This window comes from Camelina sativa, chromosome 8 (assembly GCF_000633955.1).
Source record: "Camelina sativa cultivar DH55 chromosome 8, Cs, whole genome shotgun sequence".
Classification (NCBI taxonomy): domain Eukaryota; kingdom Viridiplantae; phylum Streptophyta; class Magnoliopsida; order Brassicales; family Brassicaceae; genus Camelina; species Camelina sativa.
In genome coordinates, this window is record NC_025692.1 from 23,189,155 (window position 1) to 23,207,262 (window position 18,108).

General features: G+C 39.4%; 6 protein-coding genes and 2 long non-coding RNA genes across 10 annotated transcripts in view; 4 read left to right on the forward strand and 4 right to left on the reverse strand.

The window, feature by feature from the left end:
* LOC104709852 overlaps nt 1-835 on the forward strand; it is a 2,897-nt gene extending 2,062 nt beyond the window's left edge. Inside the window, exon 2 of the mRNA XM_019228824.1 lies at nt 112-835. Coding sequence (XP_019084369.1) covers nt 112-616 — 505 coding nt within the window. The 3' untranslated portion in view covers nt 617-835. The remainder of the gene's footprint in view (nt 1-111) is intronic.
* Nucleotides 865-2,283, reverse strand: LOC104708059 (E3 ubiquitin-protein ligase RING1). Its single transcript, XM_010424545.2, has one exon. The coding sequence runs from the start codon at nt 1,873-1,875 to the stop codon at nt 937-939; it is 939 nt and encodes a 312-aa protein (XP_010422847.1). The 5' UTR covers nt 1,876-2,283; the 3' UTR covers nt 865-936.
* Nucleotides 2,392-8,606, reverse strand: LOC104708060 (ATP-dependent RNA helicase DEAH12, chloroplastic). Its single transcript, XM_010424546.2, has 4 exons — nt 7,557-8,606; nt 5,905-7,269; nt 3,954-5,724; nt 2,392-3,801 (listed from the first exon to the last, which is right to left on the reverse strand). Exons 1-4 carry the CDS (start codon nt 8,493-8,495, stop codon nt 2,516-2,518), a joined length of 5,361 nt encoding a protein of 1,786 aa, XP_010422848.1. The 5' UTR covers nt 8,496-8,606; the 3' UTR covers nt 2,392-2,515.
* On the forward strand, nt 9,268-11,010 carry LOC104708061 (40S ribosomal protein S6-2). Its single transcript, XM_010424547.2, has 6 exons — nt 9,268-9,378; nt 9,481-9,545; nt 9,858-9,915; nt 10,019-10,127; nt 10,232-10,504; nt 10,599-11,010. The coding sequence occupies exons 1-6, from the start codon at nt 9,373-9,375 to the stop codon at nt 10,835-10,837; spliced, it is 750 nt and encodes a 249-aa protein (XP_010422849.1). The 5' UTR covers nt 9,268-9,372; the 3' UTR covers nt 10,838-11,010.
* On the reverse strand, nt 11,253-12,298 carry LOC104708062 (ras-related protein RABA4a-like). Of its 2 annotated transcripts, none has more exons than XM_010424549.2 (2): nt 11,992-12,298; nt 11,253-11,825 (listed from the first exon to the last, which is right to left on the reverse strand). In XM_010424549.2, exons 1-2 carry the CDS (start codon nt 12,222-12,224, stop codon nt 11,378-11,380), a joined length of 681 nt encoding a protein of 226 aa, XP_010422851.1. In that variant the 5' UTR covers nt 12,225-12,298; the 3' UTR covers nt 11,253-11,377. The 2 variants fall into 2 exon arrangements, with proteins under 2 accessions (XP_010422851.1, XP_010422850.1); XM_010424548.1 differs by having other exon boundaries at nt 11,253-11,831.
* Nucleotides 13,598-15,850, forward strand: LOC104708064 (polyadenylate-binding protein 3). Of its 2 annotated transcripts, XM_010424551.2 has the most exons (6): nt 13,598-13,729; nt 13,822-13,927; nt 14,042-14,112; nt 15,125-15,295; nt 15,375-15,502; nt 15,588-15,850. In XM_010424551.2, the coding sequence occupies exons 1-6, from the start codon at nt 13,619-13,621 to the stop codon at nt 15,634-15,636; spliced, it is 636 nt and encodes a 211-aa protein (XP_010422853.1). In that variant the 5' UTR covers nt 13,598-13,618; the 3' UTR covers nt 15,637-15,850. The 2 variants fall into 2 exon arrangements, with proteins under 2 accessions (XP_010422853.1, XP_019084434.1); XM_019228889.1 differs by lacking the exons at nt 13,598-13,729; nt 13,822-13,927; nt 14,042-14,112 and adding an exon at nt 14,629-14,849.
* Nucleotides 16,546-17,348, forward strand: LOC104708066. Its single transcript, XR_754735.1, has 2 exons — nt 16,546-16,843; nt 16,932-17,348. It is a non-coding gene; the product is annotated as an uncharacterized LOC104708066 (long non-coding RNA).
* Nucleotides 16,602-17,668, reverse strand: LOC104708065. The gene is made up of 2 exons (XR_754734.2): nt 17,293-17,668; nt 16,602-17,071 (listed from the first exon to the last, which is right to left on the reverse strand). It is a non-coding gene; the product is annotated as an uncharacterized LOC104708065 (long non-coding RNA).

Below are 18,108 nucleotides of genomic sequence, written 5' to 3' on the forward strand. Positions count from 1 at the left end.
TTTTTTTTTTTTTTTTTTTAATCCAACGGAGTAGAAAATAAACTTCCCTCCATAACGAAAACTCTTATTCCCTCCAAGTTTATTTCATCTCACCGCCACTCTCTTCCGATAAAACCAAGGACCTCTCCAGACTTCTTCATCAATATTCACAAATCAACACACCTCGAGAAAAACAAACATTTGTTTTAAGTTGATTCATTTCGAAATGGCTCGTACTAAGCAAACCGCTAGGAAATCCACCGGAGGCAAAGCACCAAGGAAGCAGCTCGCGACCAAGGCTGCAAGGAAGTCAGCTCCCGCCACCGGAGGAGTCAAAAAGCCGCACAGATTCCGTCCCGGAACCGTTGCCTTGAGAGAGATCAGGAAGTACCAGAAGAGCACCGAGCTTCTGATCCGCAAGCTCCCATTCCAGCGTCTGGTTCGTGAGATTGCTCAGGATTTCAAGACGGATCTGAGGTTCCAGAGCAGCGCCGTCGCGGCTCTTCAGGAAGCAGCTGAGGCTTACCTTGTTGGTTTGTTTGAAGACACTAACCTCTGCGCGATTCACGCCAAGAGGGTTACAATCATGCCTAAGGATATCCAACTCGCCAGAAGAATCAGAGGTGAAAGAGCTTGAAGACTCTCTCTGGTTACGCTATCTCTTGCTTATGGTTTAATTAGTCTATGTGCACTCTATTTCTGGGATTTGGTTCGCGTTTAGCTTGGTGGTTCTTGTAATAATAAGCTTGGTGCTTGGATCGTTTTTTTTTATTTTCAGTTTGTTAGGTGCTTTTGTTTAGTTAGCCTTGAAGGTGTTCGATCTCTTGTTTAATATAACTTATTTGCCCATCTGTTTTTTTGCTTGTTGATCAAACAATCTTGGAATATCGAAGGTTTCCATTTATTTCAGATACTGTTTATAAACACATTACATAAGCTATAGTTGTAGTCACCATTTTAACTGGTATTATCAGATACTGATGGTATTCGATTTGGGAGAACTGGTTCTTGAATCCTTGATCTTCTTGATGATGGGAACAAGTTAGCAGAACTGAAACTTGTGTAGAACTGTCTTCCACTTCTAGTAGTAATATTGTTGTTCACATCGCAAAGTGATAAGCTTCCTCCGATTGAAGACGATCGTCTCACATTTTCTACTCTTCCCGAGCCACAATGGTTTGCCAAATCGCTTTGTGCCCTTGTGAGAATGTGAAGGTTTCTTCTGGATGTAGAACTCTCTTGTCCTCCACTGAGATCATTGCTCGATTGAGCAGAAACTGGTTGATGATGATTGGTCTCTGTTTCTTGATGAGGATGATTAGGTTTAGTGAGAGGAATAACAGGGGCACGGCATAAAGGACAGTTCTTGTGAGAGTGCAACCAAGTGTCGATGCAATTGATGTGAAAGGCGTGGCTACACTTTGGTAACAATCTCAATGATTCGTCTTCTTCGAACTCGTTTAAGCAGACGGAGCATTCTGTGTCGTCGATTAAACCTTCTCCCTTTTTGAATCCAACGACTGTGATCGAGTTGATCTCCGAACGGCGGAGGCCGACTGTGGGGATTCGCCAGACGTGGTGGAAGTCGGAGAGTTCTCTCTCCTCTGTTTCTTCCTCGTCTTCCCGTCGGTTTGTGTTACCGGGAGTTACTGTGGCGGCTGAGGTCCTCCGTGGTTGCGTGAGGTAGAGGTAGAGGAAGATGACAAGAAACAGGAAGAGTAAGATAGAGCCTGCGATCCAGATCGTGGTGGGGAGTAGAAGAGAGAGCTCTCTCTGTGGCGGCGGTGGTGGTGGTGGTGGTGGTGGTGGTGGCGGTTGCAGGTATTGATGGTAACAAAAGTTGAGATCTTTAAAGTGTAGACTTGAAACAAGCATCTTTCTGTGATTAAACCCCATTGTAGGAGTTCAGAGACAACTGAAACAGAGCAAAAGGCAGGATACTTTATATTTTCAGACACAGCTAGTAGTAAACAGAACAAGAACAGGGGAATATCGAAGATTGTTCTTCTGATGAAAGCGACAAGATATAGGACGCTACAACCCACAATACGGGTTAGAATCTAAGACAGAGTCATGAACCAAAAATTCATCGTGAAGAAATATAAGTGGGTTGTATTAAAAATTCCAGAGAAGGGGACAGACACATCACAATCTACAAGACTTGACGAATTAGAGGATTTGTCCTTTTTAAGGGGTTCGAAAGTGGGTGGAAATTTCCTGAAAGTGATGACGCCATTAAGGCGATGATGAAGTCTCTGTAGTTTGGAAAGTAGTTTCCATAGAGAATACTAGTAAACTCTCTCTGTAGACATTTACGCGTAATCAGTGATGTAGCGACTAGCGAGTCAATTCAAGTCCTAAGTCTTTTTTTATATTAACAACGATCTCAATTTAGTTAGCATCCGGTTGATATATTATGATCGGTTTTGAGTTGGTTAAGGAAGGTATAATTAGGTACCGAACTACACTATATTCACATATGTACACATGAAGCAAAACCAGATACATGGGTACTCCGGTCAGGTCTAGTCTGGTTTCAAGGCCTGGGGATATCGATTGGAAAACCGAACTCTGCTAAGGGGATATCAAGATCCACGAGATCACCAACCCCGCCGATTCCGCCATGAATTGTCCTTAAATGGGCATAACAAGATGCTGCTTGAGTGAAGACGTCTAAGCAAGTCCAGCAAATGTGCTTTCCACAACGGCACAGCAGATGGTTACACCCATCAGTTTTCTCTATCGTGCACTTGCAAATCGGACACTCCTTCACATCCTTCCCTTTTGCCCAGTCCTGTAGCGACAAGTCCGGATTTTCCTTGAACAGTTTGTACCTTTCACATGTGATTAACGGGTGATACTCGAGGTGACACCTTGTGCATGTTTCTGCGTTACATGCTCCACAGATGAATGGCTCTCCCGATTCTTGAGGTCCAGCTACACGGTAGACGGAAGGGCAATCAGGTGTGGAGCAAAACCGGAACTTTCCGTCGCTAGATGTTACAAAGGAGGACAAGGATGCTCGGAAGAGTTCATCGAGCTTCTGTTGTGATAAGAGGGCTCTCATATCAGCTAGTACTATTGGAGCTTCACAGTCAACGTGAGAACAAAGTATTGGGAATGCGTCAAAGTTTCTCATCGATGCCTCAAATTGCTCCAACAAACAAGCTTTGCAGAAGAGATGTGAACATCCTTCAAGAGAATAGCCATCTTCGACTTCAGACAAGCAAATGGGGCATTCAACTTCTATGTCATCTGGTTTTTCACCCATTGCACTCTCTTCTCGTGCAAGTTCATTGACCATCTTTTGTACTTCCTCCCTCATTTCTTTGCTCCCATGAACCTGAATAACATGGTACCGGGTGTTGAGCTTCAGATCCACACCATGTACCTTTTCTTTGATACCTTGGAGCTCGGGACCAAACCGCCTCACCACTTCCTTCATGAGGTCAGGACGGATATCAGGACCTCGGAGATGGATTTCAAGTTGCTTGCTCTCGTGATAAGCCACAAGTGACTGAACCAGTTCTCGTTCAGCCTCGGCAATTTTCTGACTTGATCCACAAATGCGTACTGTGAGATTGTGCCTGTCTAATACAATGTAAGTTTCAGTCTCCTGTTGGATCTTCCGCATCAGATTAATACCATCTCTGGACATAAGATGCTGCAGGACTCTAGGGGTTAAGCCTGGATGGTTTATGGGTCTTCCTCTTACGAGTTCTTCAAGTTCTCTTCGCATCTCTGCAATGGGTCTTGTTGCATAAGCACAAATTTTAACACGATAAGCACCGTTATGAGTTGGTTCCAGACGCCAGTCACCCCCTACAAAATCATAAAAAACGTTTACGCACATCAAGCTTTTGACAAAGTTCACAGGAAAAATACGTCAACTAATAAAACATTAAGGTTTTTTTGTTGACAGAAGGTAATATAAATTTAAGGGGAAACAGCTCAAATATGGTTTTGGAATTTACCTCGTTGTCTCTCAAAGCTTGCTAATAAAACATTCAACTGTCTTTTGACAGTGTTGTAGATAGAAGAGGAGCAGACTATGGAGCTCTGAAACAATTGTTCACACTTAATCTTCTGCCATGGAAGAAATCCAGGTAGCACCTGTCCATTTAACTCCTGCAAAGCTTTTGCAGCTTCCAAATGATATCTCCCGTCAAAAGTAATATATGCTCGCATGAAATAATCTTTTTCTTTTGGTTCAAAAACTTGAACTTTGACACAGTTTGGCTCTGGATTCCTTGCTGACATATGCGCAAATATTCTCTTATACAACTCTTCTTCGCAAGCAGTAGGAGATGGACACTGCACACTGTTTTTTCTGAAAATGAAAAAATTCAGATCTCTAATCCCAGTTTTCAACTCCAAAACATCTAAAACTTCTGCTTCCGAAAGATCACTGTCAAGCCCACTTATCAAGATAGAATCATTGGACTTTTGATCTCTTTGAATATGAGCAGAATTTGTTCCTATCTCAAGGTTGGAGATCCCACCAAATATACTGTGAATATCTCCGGAAGGGAACTTAAGACATCCTCTACCAGTGCTTTCCCTTCGCGGCCACAGAATCTTAGCTGTCACGGAAGGGAAATAAGGCATCTTGAACATTCCTCCACTAGTTGACAGCGATGGAAATAATTTAAGAACTGATCCATTGAAATCAAATTTCTGAATTTCTGCTGCCTTCATAGCAGATTCAGGCGAGAGAAAGGTTAGTCTTCCCCACTTCTCCTTCTCATCACAGTCTTGTTTGTTTGCAGAAAACTTATGAATAGAGCAAATACACCCATCAATCCTCTTTTCCAGAAACATCAGAAGCTCTCTGTCATCAACAGCATTGTCGCCATAATAAAGTACATCGACTGTCAAAAATCTCTGATCAACTTCAAGATGCTTTACCTGAGCACCAGATCCAAACAGTGCAATAGGTACTTGTCCCCGACCATGAAATAGATACTTCTCCAAACATTCATTACGCATCCATTTCTTTTCACATTCCAATGCATCGTTCACAAGGGCTGACACTTTTTCCATGTCGAGTGGAGGCGCATACAGGAGAATCGCATTCTGATCAACATCGACTTGAATACAAATCCTTTCATTCCTACAGAGAGACCTAGCACGAGAAACAATTGAAAGCAGACTACGATTAGATTTCCCACAAAATCGTTTTAGCACAGTGCTGCTACAACCAACCACTTTTTTCACTCGGAGCCTCCGCTCATCCATCTGAGATGCATCAAAAGGTGGTGGTGGATCAAGCGTATACAAAGCCTCAAAATCAAATGCAGTTACACATACCAAGTACTGGTCCACAATCGATAGAAGTTCACCAAAAACAACCCAGCTTGGCTTTTGGCCGAATGCTAGCAATGAACACGCTGGATGTAACTGAACTTGTTGACCAGTCAATGCCACCTCATATCCAAGCTGATCATAGCCAGTGTACATCGCCACATTTTCTGCAAGAGATGCAAGTATAACCATTTTCAAATGTTTGTCGTGTTTAGTACCCGCACTTGGATTCCAAACCCAGTAACTAGGACTGACAAGAGTAAGTTCTCTCTCAATGCATATCTCCAGTTCCTTGACTGTGTCTTCACATCTTCTCATTGATTTGGCATTCAGGCTATTTTCCCAGCACCATTTATTTCTTCTCTCTCGTGGCAGAGATGCCCATTCTTTGTACACCGAAAGAAGAGTGAACAGGTCTCCATTATGATTGCAGAATTGCACCTTGAACATGTCAAAGAAAAAAAACTTCAGAACATATCTTCAAACAGGTAGTAAGAAGATCTAATACTAAAATTTTCAAACCTTTCAGAAAAGTAAAGAATATCTAAAATCTTTTTGACGTAAACCGATAAATAAAAAACCGATATACATTACAGGAAAGATATACGTAAACCGATATACCTTTAGGCGATCAGCTTTCATCTTATCATCGAAGTTGCCAACTCTGCAAAATATACTACTGGCATTAGCCATGACAGCAGCAAGAACAATCCCCTCTTTGCCCATTCTGTATCTAAAGCAGCCTAAAATTAACTTTCCAAGCTTTGGCTCCAGACCCAGCTTGACTAAACAATGCCCTTCCTGTGTTAATTCAAGAACACCATTTTTCTTTACGACGGCACCCAGCTGAACAAGGTTTTGGACAGCCATTGCAATGGCTTCCGGGACAGGTGCGTCAACAAAGTCAAAATCTGCTATGTTGTCTACACCCAGAGCAAGAATCCTCAAAAGTGCTACACCAAGATGGACCCTCCGAATTTCAGGTTCCTGATTAAGACTCATTGAATCAAAATCGTTTTTTGAGTACAGTCTGTAACATCTTCCAGGTTCTGTCCTTCCAGCACGACCAGCACGTTGTCGAGCAGAACTCTGACTGACCTGGCACACCTTGAGGATGCTCATACCCGTTCTCGGTTCATATTTACTCTCTTTCACCATCCCGGAATCAATTACATACTTGACACCAGGAATAGTCAGTGACGTCTCTGCAATATTTGTGGCAAATATCACTTTTCGTTTCCCAGGATGGTTCTGGAAAACCCTAAATTGTTCTTCCATTGAAAGCTTTCCATGCAAAGGCAAAGCAACTGCAGATGGAGCTATAAATCTTTCGCATGCCCATTCTACCTCGGCTTGGGAAGTCAAGAATGCAAGGATGGTTCCTTCTTTCTCTGTTTTATGTATTTCCACAGCCATCTTAACAACATCACCAACATATGTAGCAATGCCGCCAACAACAGAAGTCTCCTCTGTGTCACAAGGGGAATATACAATCTCCACCGGAAAGTTCCTCCCATTGACCAGAAATTTTCCACAACCGAAGAAATAGTCTGAAAGTTGGCAGGCATCAGCCGTGGCAGACATGATAACAAGCCTTAGGTCAACCCTTGTGCATAGCAACTCCTTGAGCAATGCGAGAAGAAGGTCTGTATTTAAGCTTCTTTCATGGGCTTCATCGATAATAACGCATGAAATGCCAGATAAACTCCTATCATTGATGTAGTGTTGAAGCAGACAATTATCTGTCATGAATACAACTTTGGAACTAATCTGCTCCGTAGATGAAAAAGTTGGAGTACAACGGACAGTGTTTTCCTCATAACAACCACTGCTTTCTTCTCTGACCCGATCAGCCAATGTCATGGCAGCAATTTTCCGTGGTTGTGTACAAACAATCGACTCACCAGCAGCAACTCCAGAATCAGCAAGGAACTGAACTAACTGAGTGCTCTTCCCTGAACCAGTTTCTCCAATTAACACCGTTATCTGCAAACACCATTAAAATGAATTAGTACACACTCAAACACAAATTCATTTATAATACAGAGAAAACTGAACCTTAGCAGAAAACAGGAACTCACAAGACAACAACATCAAAACAACTCAGATCACTGACGAACGCAATTCTATAATCAAGAGCCAAATAGCTTGAATGCAAATTTAGACACATAATATGAACACTGGAAGCTGATTTCAGTAATGTTCCCAAGCTGTCAAATACATACGAATTTGAGCTAATGGACCCAAAGATCACTAAGTCAAATTTGAGATACCTGTTCACCATGAATCCTCCTCAAAATATTCCGGCGATAGGAATATATAGGCAGTCCATCCTCTAGCCTTCTACACTCCCTACGAATCAAACAATGAATACGTCTCCAATCATAAGCCCCTTCCAAACTAAACACGGCCACATCTTCTTCTTCCTTACCATCAGACTCATACCCGTCTTTTCCTTTGAGGAATCTCACAATGCTCTTCATAGCATTCTTGAATTCTTCAAGCCGCTTCACGACCAAATATCTCTCCGACTCAACAGCCTTCTTTTTCTCAAAAACCTCAAATTTAAGACCCCTTTTAGACGAAAAGGACTCAACTTGACGATTCTTCTCATCAATCTCAGTTTCCACCTTCTTGACGCCTACTCCGTTCTCCATAAGCGAAATCACATGAGCCGAGAAAAGATCACGAAGCCTGTCTTTAAGCTCGTCCATATCAGAAGGAACAACAACATTAGGAATCAGCTCAGGAACAAAATCATGCTCCCCTCGAAGCCGATACTCCCAAAGAGCCACGACGGCGGAACGCGCATCGACCCACTGACGAAAACTGAAACTTCCGGCGACACAACCGAACTGAGGCACATGAACAGACTCCTCCGGGATTTCGCAGAGCAAAGCGAGACTCTTGATCTCTTCCCTCTTAGCGGCGGCGTTAATCCTCGGGTGAAGTAGCTGAACGATGAAATTGGGCCTAGTAGAAGAGATTACCGGCGAGGTAACCCGATCGCGTCTGTCATTTGGCGGGAAATTGGGGTTAGGGTAGTGAGAGTGATGCTGATGGTGGTTCCAAGTAGGAGGACGGTGATTGAGCGGCGGAGAATACTGTGGAGAGCGAGAGTAACAACGGTTCGTGGAGGATGAGGGAAACGAAGGATGACGACGATCAGTCTCCGATCTTCCACCGTCGGAAAGAGGAAAAGAGCTCCTCATGATGGGTTGATGCCAGTTTTTTTTTTTTTTTTGTCTGTGTTTTCTCTTTAACAATGAGAGAGAGCGAAAGAGGCAGAGAGACTACAGAAGTTGAAAAGATTGAGAGAGAGAGAGAGAGAGAGAGAGAGAGACGATACCAATATTTATTATTATTTATTTTTAAAGCGTTTCTTCTACTCTTTTCTTTTTTTACTTTTTAACCTAATTCCTTTTTCTTTCTGACTTGTTTTCCATAATTTTGTATTTTACATTTAATGATTTCCTCATTTTTTTCTCTTTTTTAATTCTATAATTTGAGAATGGTAGTGGCATTTCACAAATTTTCCTCTTCTTCTCATTGTAATTATAGATTATCAAAAAATTAAGCTAAAAATAGTGAAGGAATTGAAATGGTTAAATTCATATTCTTGTGAATCTTAATTATGTATTGGATCATTTAAATTTTGGTTAAATTTTATCAAATATTATTTACTAATTTAATTAAAAAAAATATTGAAAAAGCAGAAAAAGGGGAAAAAGGTTTCAGAATTGATAAAACAAACAAACTAAAAATTACTTTGTTTCTACAAATGGTAAAATATATATTATTTATAAAATCACGTAGAAAACTTGATTAAAAAGTTTCTAATTTGTGCATAAAAGATACTAATATTCGGGCTTAAAGGCCCAATATGATAAAACTTTGTTTCCAAATTTTATTTAAGAGCCCTTAAAAATATAGGCCCATTTAAATTAAACCTATCTGTTGTTAATTGGTTCTCCTATAAGTTGCCTCTTTCATCTTTCACGCCAAACCCTAGTTCAGCCGCTCCGAGAGCATTTTATAATTTCAACCTTCTGCAGCAGGCTGTTCTAGTGGCAGTGTTTATCGGAGACGATGAAGGTTAGCTTTTTCGTCCTCTCATCTCTTTCTCTTAGATTCTCTTGTGGCTTATCATCACTGTGTAATTTCCTTTGCTCATTCGATTTTGTTTTTGTGTCGCAGTTCAACATCGCAAATCCGACTACTGGTTGCCAGAAGAAGCTCGAGATCGATGACGACCAAAAGCTGTAAGATCTCTTTGATTTCTATAATAACATTTCGACTTTATTTTCTTTACGAATTCTAAGGTTCGTGATAGATTTGGGATTGAGTGAACAGTGTGAAATATCTGCTTCGATGTTCGTAATATTCATTTTGGTTCAAACGTTAGAATCGTAAGTTACAATCTCACACGGCTAGGATCTGTTTATACTTGTTGCGACCTTGAAACCTCTGATCTTTTCTGGTGTTGTGTTCTGGACATATTCGTTAGCTAGTTCTGAATCAATATGGCTGATTTGGGTAATGTTATTGAGTTTCATTTTTGTTGTTTGATGCAGCCGTGCTTTTTTCGACAAGAGGCTCTCTCAGGAAGTTAGCGGAGATGCTCTTGGCGAGGTGCAATTTCTCTTTATCCTTCAGTGTTTGTTTTTTTCGTAATTTGTATTCTGAGTTTTCAGTTTACTTAATGGGGATTGTTTTGTGTTTGAGCTATTTGTAGGAATTCAAGGGATACGTTTTCAAGATCATGGGAGGTTGTGACAAGCAAGGTTTCCCAATGAAACAGGGAGTTCTGACACCTGGTCGTGTTCGCCTTTTGCTTCACAGAGGTACTTGACTCAACCTTTATTGATCGACTTATACAGCTTTATCAGTTTCTGTTTTTCATCAATCTTTTGTATTTACGTAATCTGGTTTGTGTTGGTGTGATTAGGTACCCCTTGTTTCAGAGGACACGGAAGGAGGACTGGTGAGAGGAGACGAAAGTCAGTCCGTGGTTGCATTGTGAGCCCTGACCTCTCTGTCCTTAACTTGGTCATTGTGAAGAAGGGTGAAAACGATCTTCCAGGGCTTACTGACACTGAGAAGCCAAGGATGAGAGGTCCCAAGAGGGCATCAAAGATCCGCAAGTTGTTTAACCTTGGAAAGGAGGATGATGTTAGGAAGTACGTTAACACTTACCGCCGTACCTTCACAAACAAGAAGGGTAAGGAAAAACAGATCCACTTTAGTTTTACTATGATTGAAAACTGGTCATATAGGATTGGAGATTTACCAAAATCTCTTGATTGCATGTGCAGGCAAGGAGGTTAGCAAGGCTCCCAAGATCCAGAGGCTTGTGACTCCATTGACTCTCCAGAGGAAGAGAGCTAGAATTGCTGACAAGAAGAAGAAAATCGCCAAGGCTAACTCTGATGCAGCTGAATACCAGAAGCTTCTTGCCTCCAGACTTAAGGAACAGCGTGATCGCCGTAGTGAAAGTTTGGCTAAGAAGAGGTCTAGACTCTCTTCTGCTCCTGCTAAGCCCGTTGCTGCTTAAAGCCCCCAAGATTAAGAGATTTTCGTTCTCTTTAGTTTGTTTCTTGTCGTATTTAAGTTGTTCCAAAGACATGAGAACGCCATTTTGAACGCTATTTTTGGTTTTTTCTTTGTGTTAACATTTTAAGCCTGTTTTATTATATCAAAGTTTTGAACCTATATATTAGTACGTGATTGCTATAGCTTCGATAGAATTTATAATCATGTATGTTGATAAGTTAGATTCTTCAATCTTTGATAACCAGATCTCCCATCCGAAAACCAATAAAGCCTGTAATCGAGAAACTAAACGTTTTGGACCAAAACAAAATTCAATCTCTATTAAAACGCTTCTCTAAGTTGGATTCTTCAATCTTTGATAACCTGATCTCCTATCAGAAGACTAATAAAGGCTGTAACTCGGAGAACATAAACGATTTTAGCCAAAACCAAATTCAATATCTATCAAAACGCTTCTCTAGTAAACACCTCAAGAGTAAATATGTCCCTTGATTTGGTTTTAACATGAAGAAATGTGAATTACAGAATTGAACAGGGAGGTCTAAGTGTTACAACACAATCTACTTTTCGTTGGAATCACCTGACCAGGACCTGGGACAATATCAATCTTCTTACCAGCAAGCGATGCAGGATCACCATCATTAGTACCTTGTCCTTCACCAGCAACGAGGCTCTTCTTGTTGACAAAATTGAAAATCTCAGTCAAAACAGTGGAGAAAGCACTCTCGACGTTGACTGCGTTTAGAGCCGAAGTCTCCAAGAAGAAAAGTCCTTCTTTCTCAGCGAACCCTTTAGCATCTTCCGTCGAAATCGCACGTTGATCCTCAAGATCAGACTTGTTCCCGACGAGTATAATCACAATGTTCTTGTCTGCGTGATTCCGCAATTCTTCAAGCCACCTTGGGATGTGATCAAACGTCTGACGTCTACTCACGTCGTAAACGAGCATCGCCCCAACAGCTCCTCTGTAATACGCACTCGTCACCGCTCTATACCTTTTATACGACACCGTTTTGCACATCAATTGTTTCGAAATTTGGAATCTCTGAAGTATCGGAGATTCGAATCTAGAAGAGATCTAAGTTCGATCGAGCGGCGGATTCAGCAAAAATAGGAAAGCGAAAAGCAATGATATAGGAAGTTGGGGGAGAGTACCGTTCTTGACCAGCGGTGTCCCAGATCTGAGCTTTGACACTCTTATGGTCCATAACAAGTGTACGAGTTTGAAACTCGACGCCGATGGTAGCTTTGGAATCTAAGCTGAACTCGTTTCTCGCGTACCGAGACAGTATTTGAGATTTCCCAACTCCAGAGTCTCCGATTAGGACCAGCTTGAAGACGTAGTCAATCTTCTGCGACGGGTCTCCGTATCCACCTCCACTCGCCATCTTCGCTGGCGAGGAGGAAACTTTACAAGCAGTGATCAGGTGCGGTCAAGCCTTTGTTTGCTACTTTGCTCAATTGTCAGACGCATGTTTTCCGGTGATATATAATATAATATAATGCAATAATCTAACAAATTACGAGGGCCGGAATCGAAATATTAAATGTAATGGCCCAAGCCCATTTTAAAGTGAAAAGCCCACAAAAATAAAAACACAAAAATGTGTTTACAAATTTGACGGTGATTTGATAAAAACAAGAACACAAAAATGTGCTTTGAAGGAATTGTTATTAGACACATAAAAATTCTTTACCAATTACATTAATTTACATAGAAATAAATAAAATTTCTAGGTTAACAATAAAATAAATGGAAATATAATACTAAATTTTTTAAACTTATATATTGACAGATCCACAATATTCTCAAGTCTCCATATTGATCAGTGCATGATATACGTGATTCCATTCAAATTTGGTTCACTTTCAGATTAAAAAAATTAAAAAAAACTACCCCTTCATAAAATAACTATTTTTCATGAGGCCTTGACCAATATGGACTATTCTTATTTTGAGTTAGTGTTTATTTTTATGCTTTTTTCTGCTTTATGTTTTGTTTGGTGAATTCTTTTGGTGGTTTTAGTCACTTCTGAGTTTTGATAATATTAATAAATGAGACAATTTTGAGAAGGAAAAAAATGAATTTAGAGTGTGTTTTGTTTAACGCCATGAGTTTGTTCTGTTTTGTTATTTCTTTTCAAACAAAAAAAATTACGATACTATCAAATTACGTATTTCGGAGCAAAAAAAATCAACAATGAAACAATTGTTCTATGCCAAAAAAAAAAACCAACTTGTGGCAGAGGCAACCCCCAAATGAAAAGCAATTAGGAAGAGTTGATGCATTACTAAGCAAGCATTTCAACTTGTTGTTAAGGTTCATGAGCGCCTAATTGAAGGAATTAAATAAAAGTCAAAACCTTCTAACTTTGTTTAAGTGTTCTATATTAGTGGGTTCTTGTTATCTATAGGCCCATAACGAGACATCGTTGTTGTCGCACTAGACATAATCTGGATCGGTAGAAAAGAACTAGTTTCCCATTCTCTTATAATTCGAATCAACCTTACGTCGATTGTTTATTAAATTTTTTTAGGAGATCTATTTATAGTTAATGAGCTTGGGTTAGAAGCCCAAAAATAATACCAATGCCTAAAAATTAACTGAAAATTCGGTTTAGCGGATAATCGATCAGATTTTGGTTCGTATCGGTTTAAATCCGAAATTCGAATCACACTCAATAAGAAAACCGATCGGTTTTTACAGAGAAACCGAAACCGATCCAAATCGGTTTGTTCGGTTTCGGATTATATGCCAAGGCTAGGCGAAAAGAATACATTAATGGAGGAAGAAGAGCAAGAGGTTTACGGTGGAGAAATCCCTGAAGTCGGCGAGGTTCATGTTCCCGATCCAGATTTCGATATCTCTTCCGCCGATGATGACGCCGTTAGGGTCTGCTTCTACTTCGTTCGATTTTGATGTTTGTATTTTCGTCGTATGTGTATATTTTTGTTTGGTGTTTTGATTTCTGTGTGTGGTATCAGGAGCTTGATGAGATGAAGAGGAGATTGAAGGAGATGGAGGACGAAGCTGCTGCGCTGCGTGAGATGCATGCAAAAGTTGAAACAGAAATGGGAGCTGCTACTCAAGGTTCGTTTCTTTGCTCCTGTGTGATTTGATTTGATCGAGATACTAGAAGGAATCTGTTGATTGTGTAGATTTAATTTTACGATATTGAACTTCTGATTTTGTTAATTGTTTCAGATCCTGCAAGTGGTATGGCCACAAATCAAGAAGGAAAGGAGGTGGATGCTCGATCTGTTTATGTTGGCAATGTAAGAATGCTTATTATTTACTGCTTCATTGTTTCATCTAAACGTTCTGTTTAATGCTCATGGCTTTGATCTGTTGCGAATCTTGATGTGGATTAGATTAGGATCGTTTGAGTAAAGAACTGCTTTCAAAGTGTCTTAGCTTTGTTCTTTATCCCTTGAGAGTTGAGATTATTACCCATAGAATCAGTATCAAGGTGGTTTCTCTAACTCTTAAGGTTGTTAAGTATGATTGTTATCCTTGTATGGTTAAATTTAATCCTGAATTTGGCTGTGTGTTGCTTCTCTTATATGGATGCTTTGCAACTCTAGTATCATAGTTTGACTCAATGTCCTATATAATCGCAGGGTTTTTCTCGTACCTCAAGTTCTTATATTACCTCTCGGTTGTCAGCTAGGATTTGTGGTTATCTTGATAATTTCCTTGTTGTAGTGTTGCAAAATGTCTTTGTAGATATTGATGATAAAAGCTAAAAAAGAATATGAGAAAGTAAAAAAAGAGAAAGAAATAAAAAATTGAAAGAAGAGATAAAAAAAGAATTGAAAGCAGAAAAAAAATTGCATGAGTTTGAGAAATTACAAAATGGGACTTATTGAGTGGAAAAAGAGACTATGAGTGAGTTGGGTGGGAGTCCAACTTGAGGAGGTGGCCTTTGAAGAGCTTGAATCAAGATGCTGTATGCTTTCCAGTCAAGTCCCAAAGCTGATCTCTGCAGAGAAGATACCTCGAGCTCATACAGGTTTGGTTGTTTTGCAGATTTCGTGAGAGGCTGCAGTTTGATTCCGGCCTCTTGTCATGTATTTTGCCTCGTGCTTTTAATATTAAGAATCTCATAACGTTTATGTTCTGTACACATCTTAGGGTTCTAATGTTAGACATGGAAGATTGCTTTAGGGCACTTATGTTTGTCACTAGACTTCACTTATTTCTCTGTTATGTGTCCAGTGAGTCTTGGTTTTAGCTGCAATATAAATGCTTGTGTGCTATACTGAAACCTCATTTTTCATCCCGCAGGTCGAAGTGCAATTGCATTTCCAAACGTGCGGAACAGTCAACCGGGTAACCATTTTGATGGACAAGTTTGGACAACCAAAGGGATTTGCTTATGTGGAGTTTGTTGAAGTCGAAGCCGTGGAAGAAGCTCTGCAACTGAATGAATCAGAGCTACATGGTCGTCAGTTGAAGGTGTCTTCTCGTACTAAGTCCGATACTGAAGGAAAGGAACAGTTCATTGATCTCAGCCTTCTCTTTTGTTTTCATTCAGGTATCGCCTAAGCGAACCAATGTTCCTGGAATGAAACAGTATCATCCTGGGCGTTTCAACCCTTCAATGGGATACGGCTTTCGCAGACCCTTTGTGCCTCCTTATTTCTATTCCCCATATGGATACGGGTAAGTTTAAATTTTACGTATTTACCACCAATTACATCTCATATGGCTTTCTCTTCTTCGTCTCATACGACAATGGCTCGTGCAGGAAGGTTCCTAGGTTCAGAAGGCCAATGCGGTACATGCCTTACCAATAGAAACCGTACTGGAATAAGAACCAAAGAATAGAGATGATGCCTAGAGAATAGAGGTCGTCCCTCCATTTCGAGCTTTATTTATCAATATGACTTTGCCTGTCGTGCACCTGAACTTCTCCTTGAATTGATCATGTAAGGATGAGATTATAAGCCTTTTTCTGCTTCTTTAGATATGAATATGATTAAGTTTTTGATATTACTTCCAGTTTATATTTTTGGTATTGGTTCCTTTCATCCAAACCTGGCTAATGAAGTAAACCGAAAAATCCTCCATGACTCAGGCACATGCAACACCCATAAATTTATTACACTATAACTAAACTGGCTTGTATAAATCTTAATTACTGAATCATATTAATTAATTGAATTATACTAGCAAGTTGAAAAAGACCATATTTATTAAAAATGAAGTGAAGTGATCAACCATATTTGCGTTCTATTAAAAATGTGATATAAAAATGTGTAAAAAAAAAAATCTTTATGAAACAGCAAATTTAAACTTGAACCTTTTTGACAAAAAAAAAAAAACTTGAACCTTAAACTCTTCAGGTCTGTTATGGAGCAGGCCTAACGGGCCTGGGGGCCTTTCAAAACATCTCTGCATTGGGTGTTATACTAATTTGTATTTTATATTGTAAGCATAATTAATTAATTATTAATGATTCTAGGTGATTTGCATGACAAAATTAGAAAATCCAAATTCAAAAGGATATCAGTATAGTTTTCTTTCTCGGTTAATATTTAACATCAAGCGTCTCCAGGATTGGATACCCTGTCACATCGTGTGGTAGCAACAACTCTTCCATACTTGTCTCTGTCTGAAATCTTGAATGACCATACTTGTCTCTGTCTGAAATCTTGAATGATTAATGAATTGAGGAGAGGTGTCAATATTTATATGATTTGCTTTATTATTTACTCCCATTCCAACTAGGAACCGGGAAAGACCAACCAAAAAAAAAAAGGGAAACCAAATTAGATATTTATTAACAAGGATTTGCACGAAACGAGTAATTAAAGTCCGAATCGATTTTGTAAAAGTCTAATTTTTTCTTTTTTTTTTTTGATGGAAGAGCTAAGGCGACTGGAGAAGACTCAGAGTGTTGTATCAGCCATTACTTCTCACGGTTTGCTTTCTTCTTCTTCCGATTCAGCTTCTTCTTCTTCTTCTTCTTCTCGCTTCCTCTCCAATCTCGTCCTTTTCCTGGTAAACGATATAAAAGTCCCAAGTCTTTTCAAGTTTGAGATTTCTCCTCCGTGAAAAGAATCTTAATTGTTTTCATTCTTTTTTCAAGGTACGACCATGCGACGATCTCGATATTGATTCGAAACTGGCTCCAATCTATTGGCTCTAATCTATTGCTGTAAGTGTCATGGCCATCGGAATCTTCCCCATGTAATTGTTGTTCTTTTTTGGGGTCTGCAAAATCCAATCCTACACTCCAAAACATCGCCAACACGTGTGAGTTTTGAATCCAAATTAGAAGCACAAAAAAAAAAAAAAGAAGCTTTTGACTTTGGACTGGAGCTAACAGACTCACAAAAAACCTGGAACCTCTCTATCAACTTACCAACCACTGATGTCAACTACTTATAGACAAGAAGGCCAAAAAAGATGTGAAAAAATCAGAGTTCTATTATATACTAGATGTGTACCTTCAAAAGACATAGATTTGTTTTGCCTCCCGATTCTCGTCTACCAAGATTCAGCATTTTGATTCTTAAAGTACACAGCCTAGTGTTCAGTTTCAGCTGCAAGAGAATAAACAACTCCAATGCTTAAAAAACTCACATCTGCAAAAACCTCAGCATTCTGCTAAATTATTTGTCTTTTAAAAACTTTGGAAATACGAAGTTAATTACTCCAAAATGGGTTGGTAGTAGGTCTTTCAGAAAAATGAAAATGCAGAATAATTAGATGATGGCCAAAAAACTTTACGACCTCTTGACCACAAAAAAAAAACATGTCGGTAAAAAGTCTCTACGTGTCTTTCACTTGATGGCCAAAAAACTTTACGACCTCTTGACCACAAAAAACCATTATTGTGTACAGCAGTACAACAAATTTATCGAAATGGTTACTATAATGATATGAAAAACAAATAGTATATAGGAGGTAGTTGTTAGTATCGTTGCATGTGAAGTACTTTTATTCAATAAATTATAAAATATTTGAAGTGATTGTCGTATAAAATGAGAAATTTTATGTTTAATCCGAACTTCTGAAACATTTTCCGAAACTGGGTGTTATACTAATTTGTATTTTATATTGTAAGCATAATTAATTAATTATTTATTAATGATTCTAGGTGATTTGCATGACAAAATTAAAAAATCCAAATTCAAAAGGATATCACTATAGTTTTCTTTCTCGGTTAATATTTATCTCAAACATATATATATATATATATATATATATATTGTGGCCCTGTTGTGTCAGTGACGTGCGACTTTTTTTTTTTTTTTTTTTTT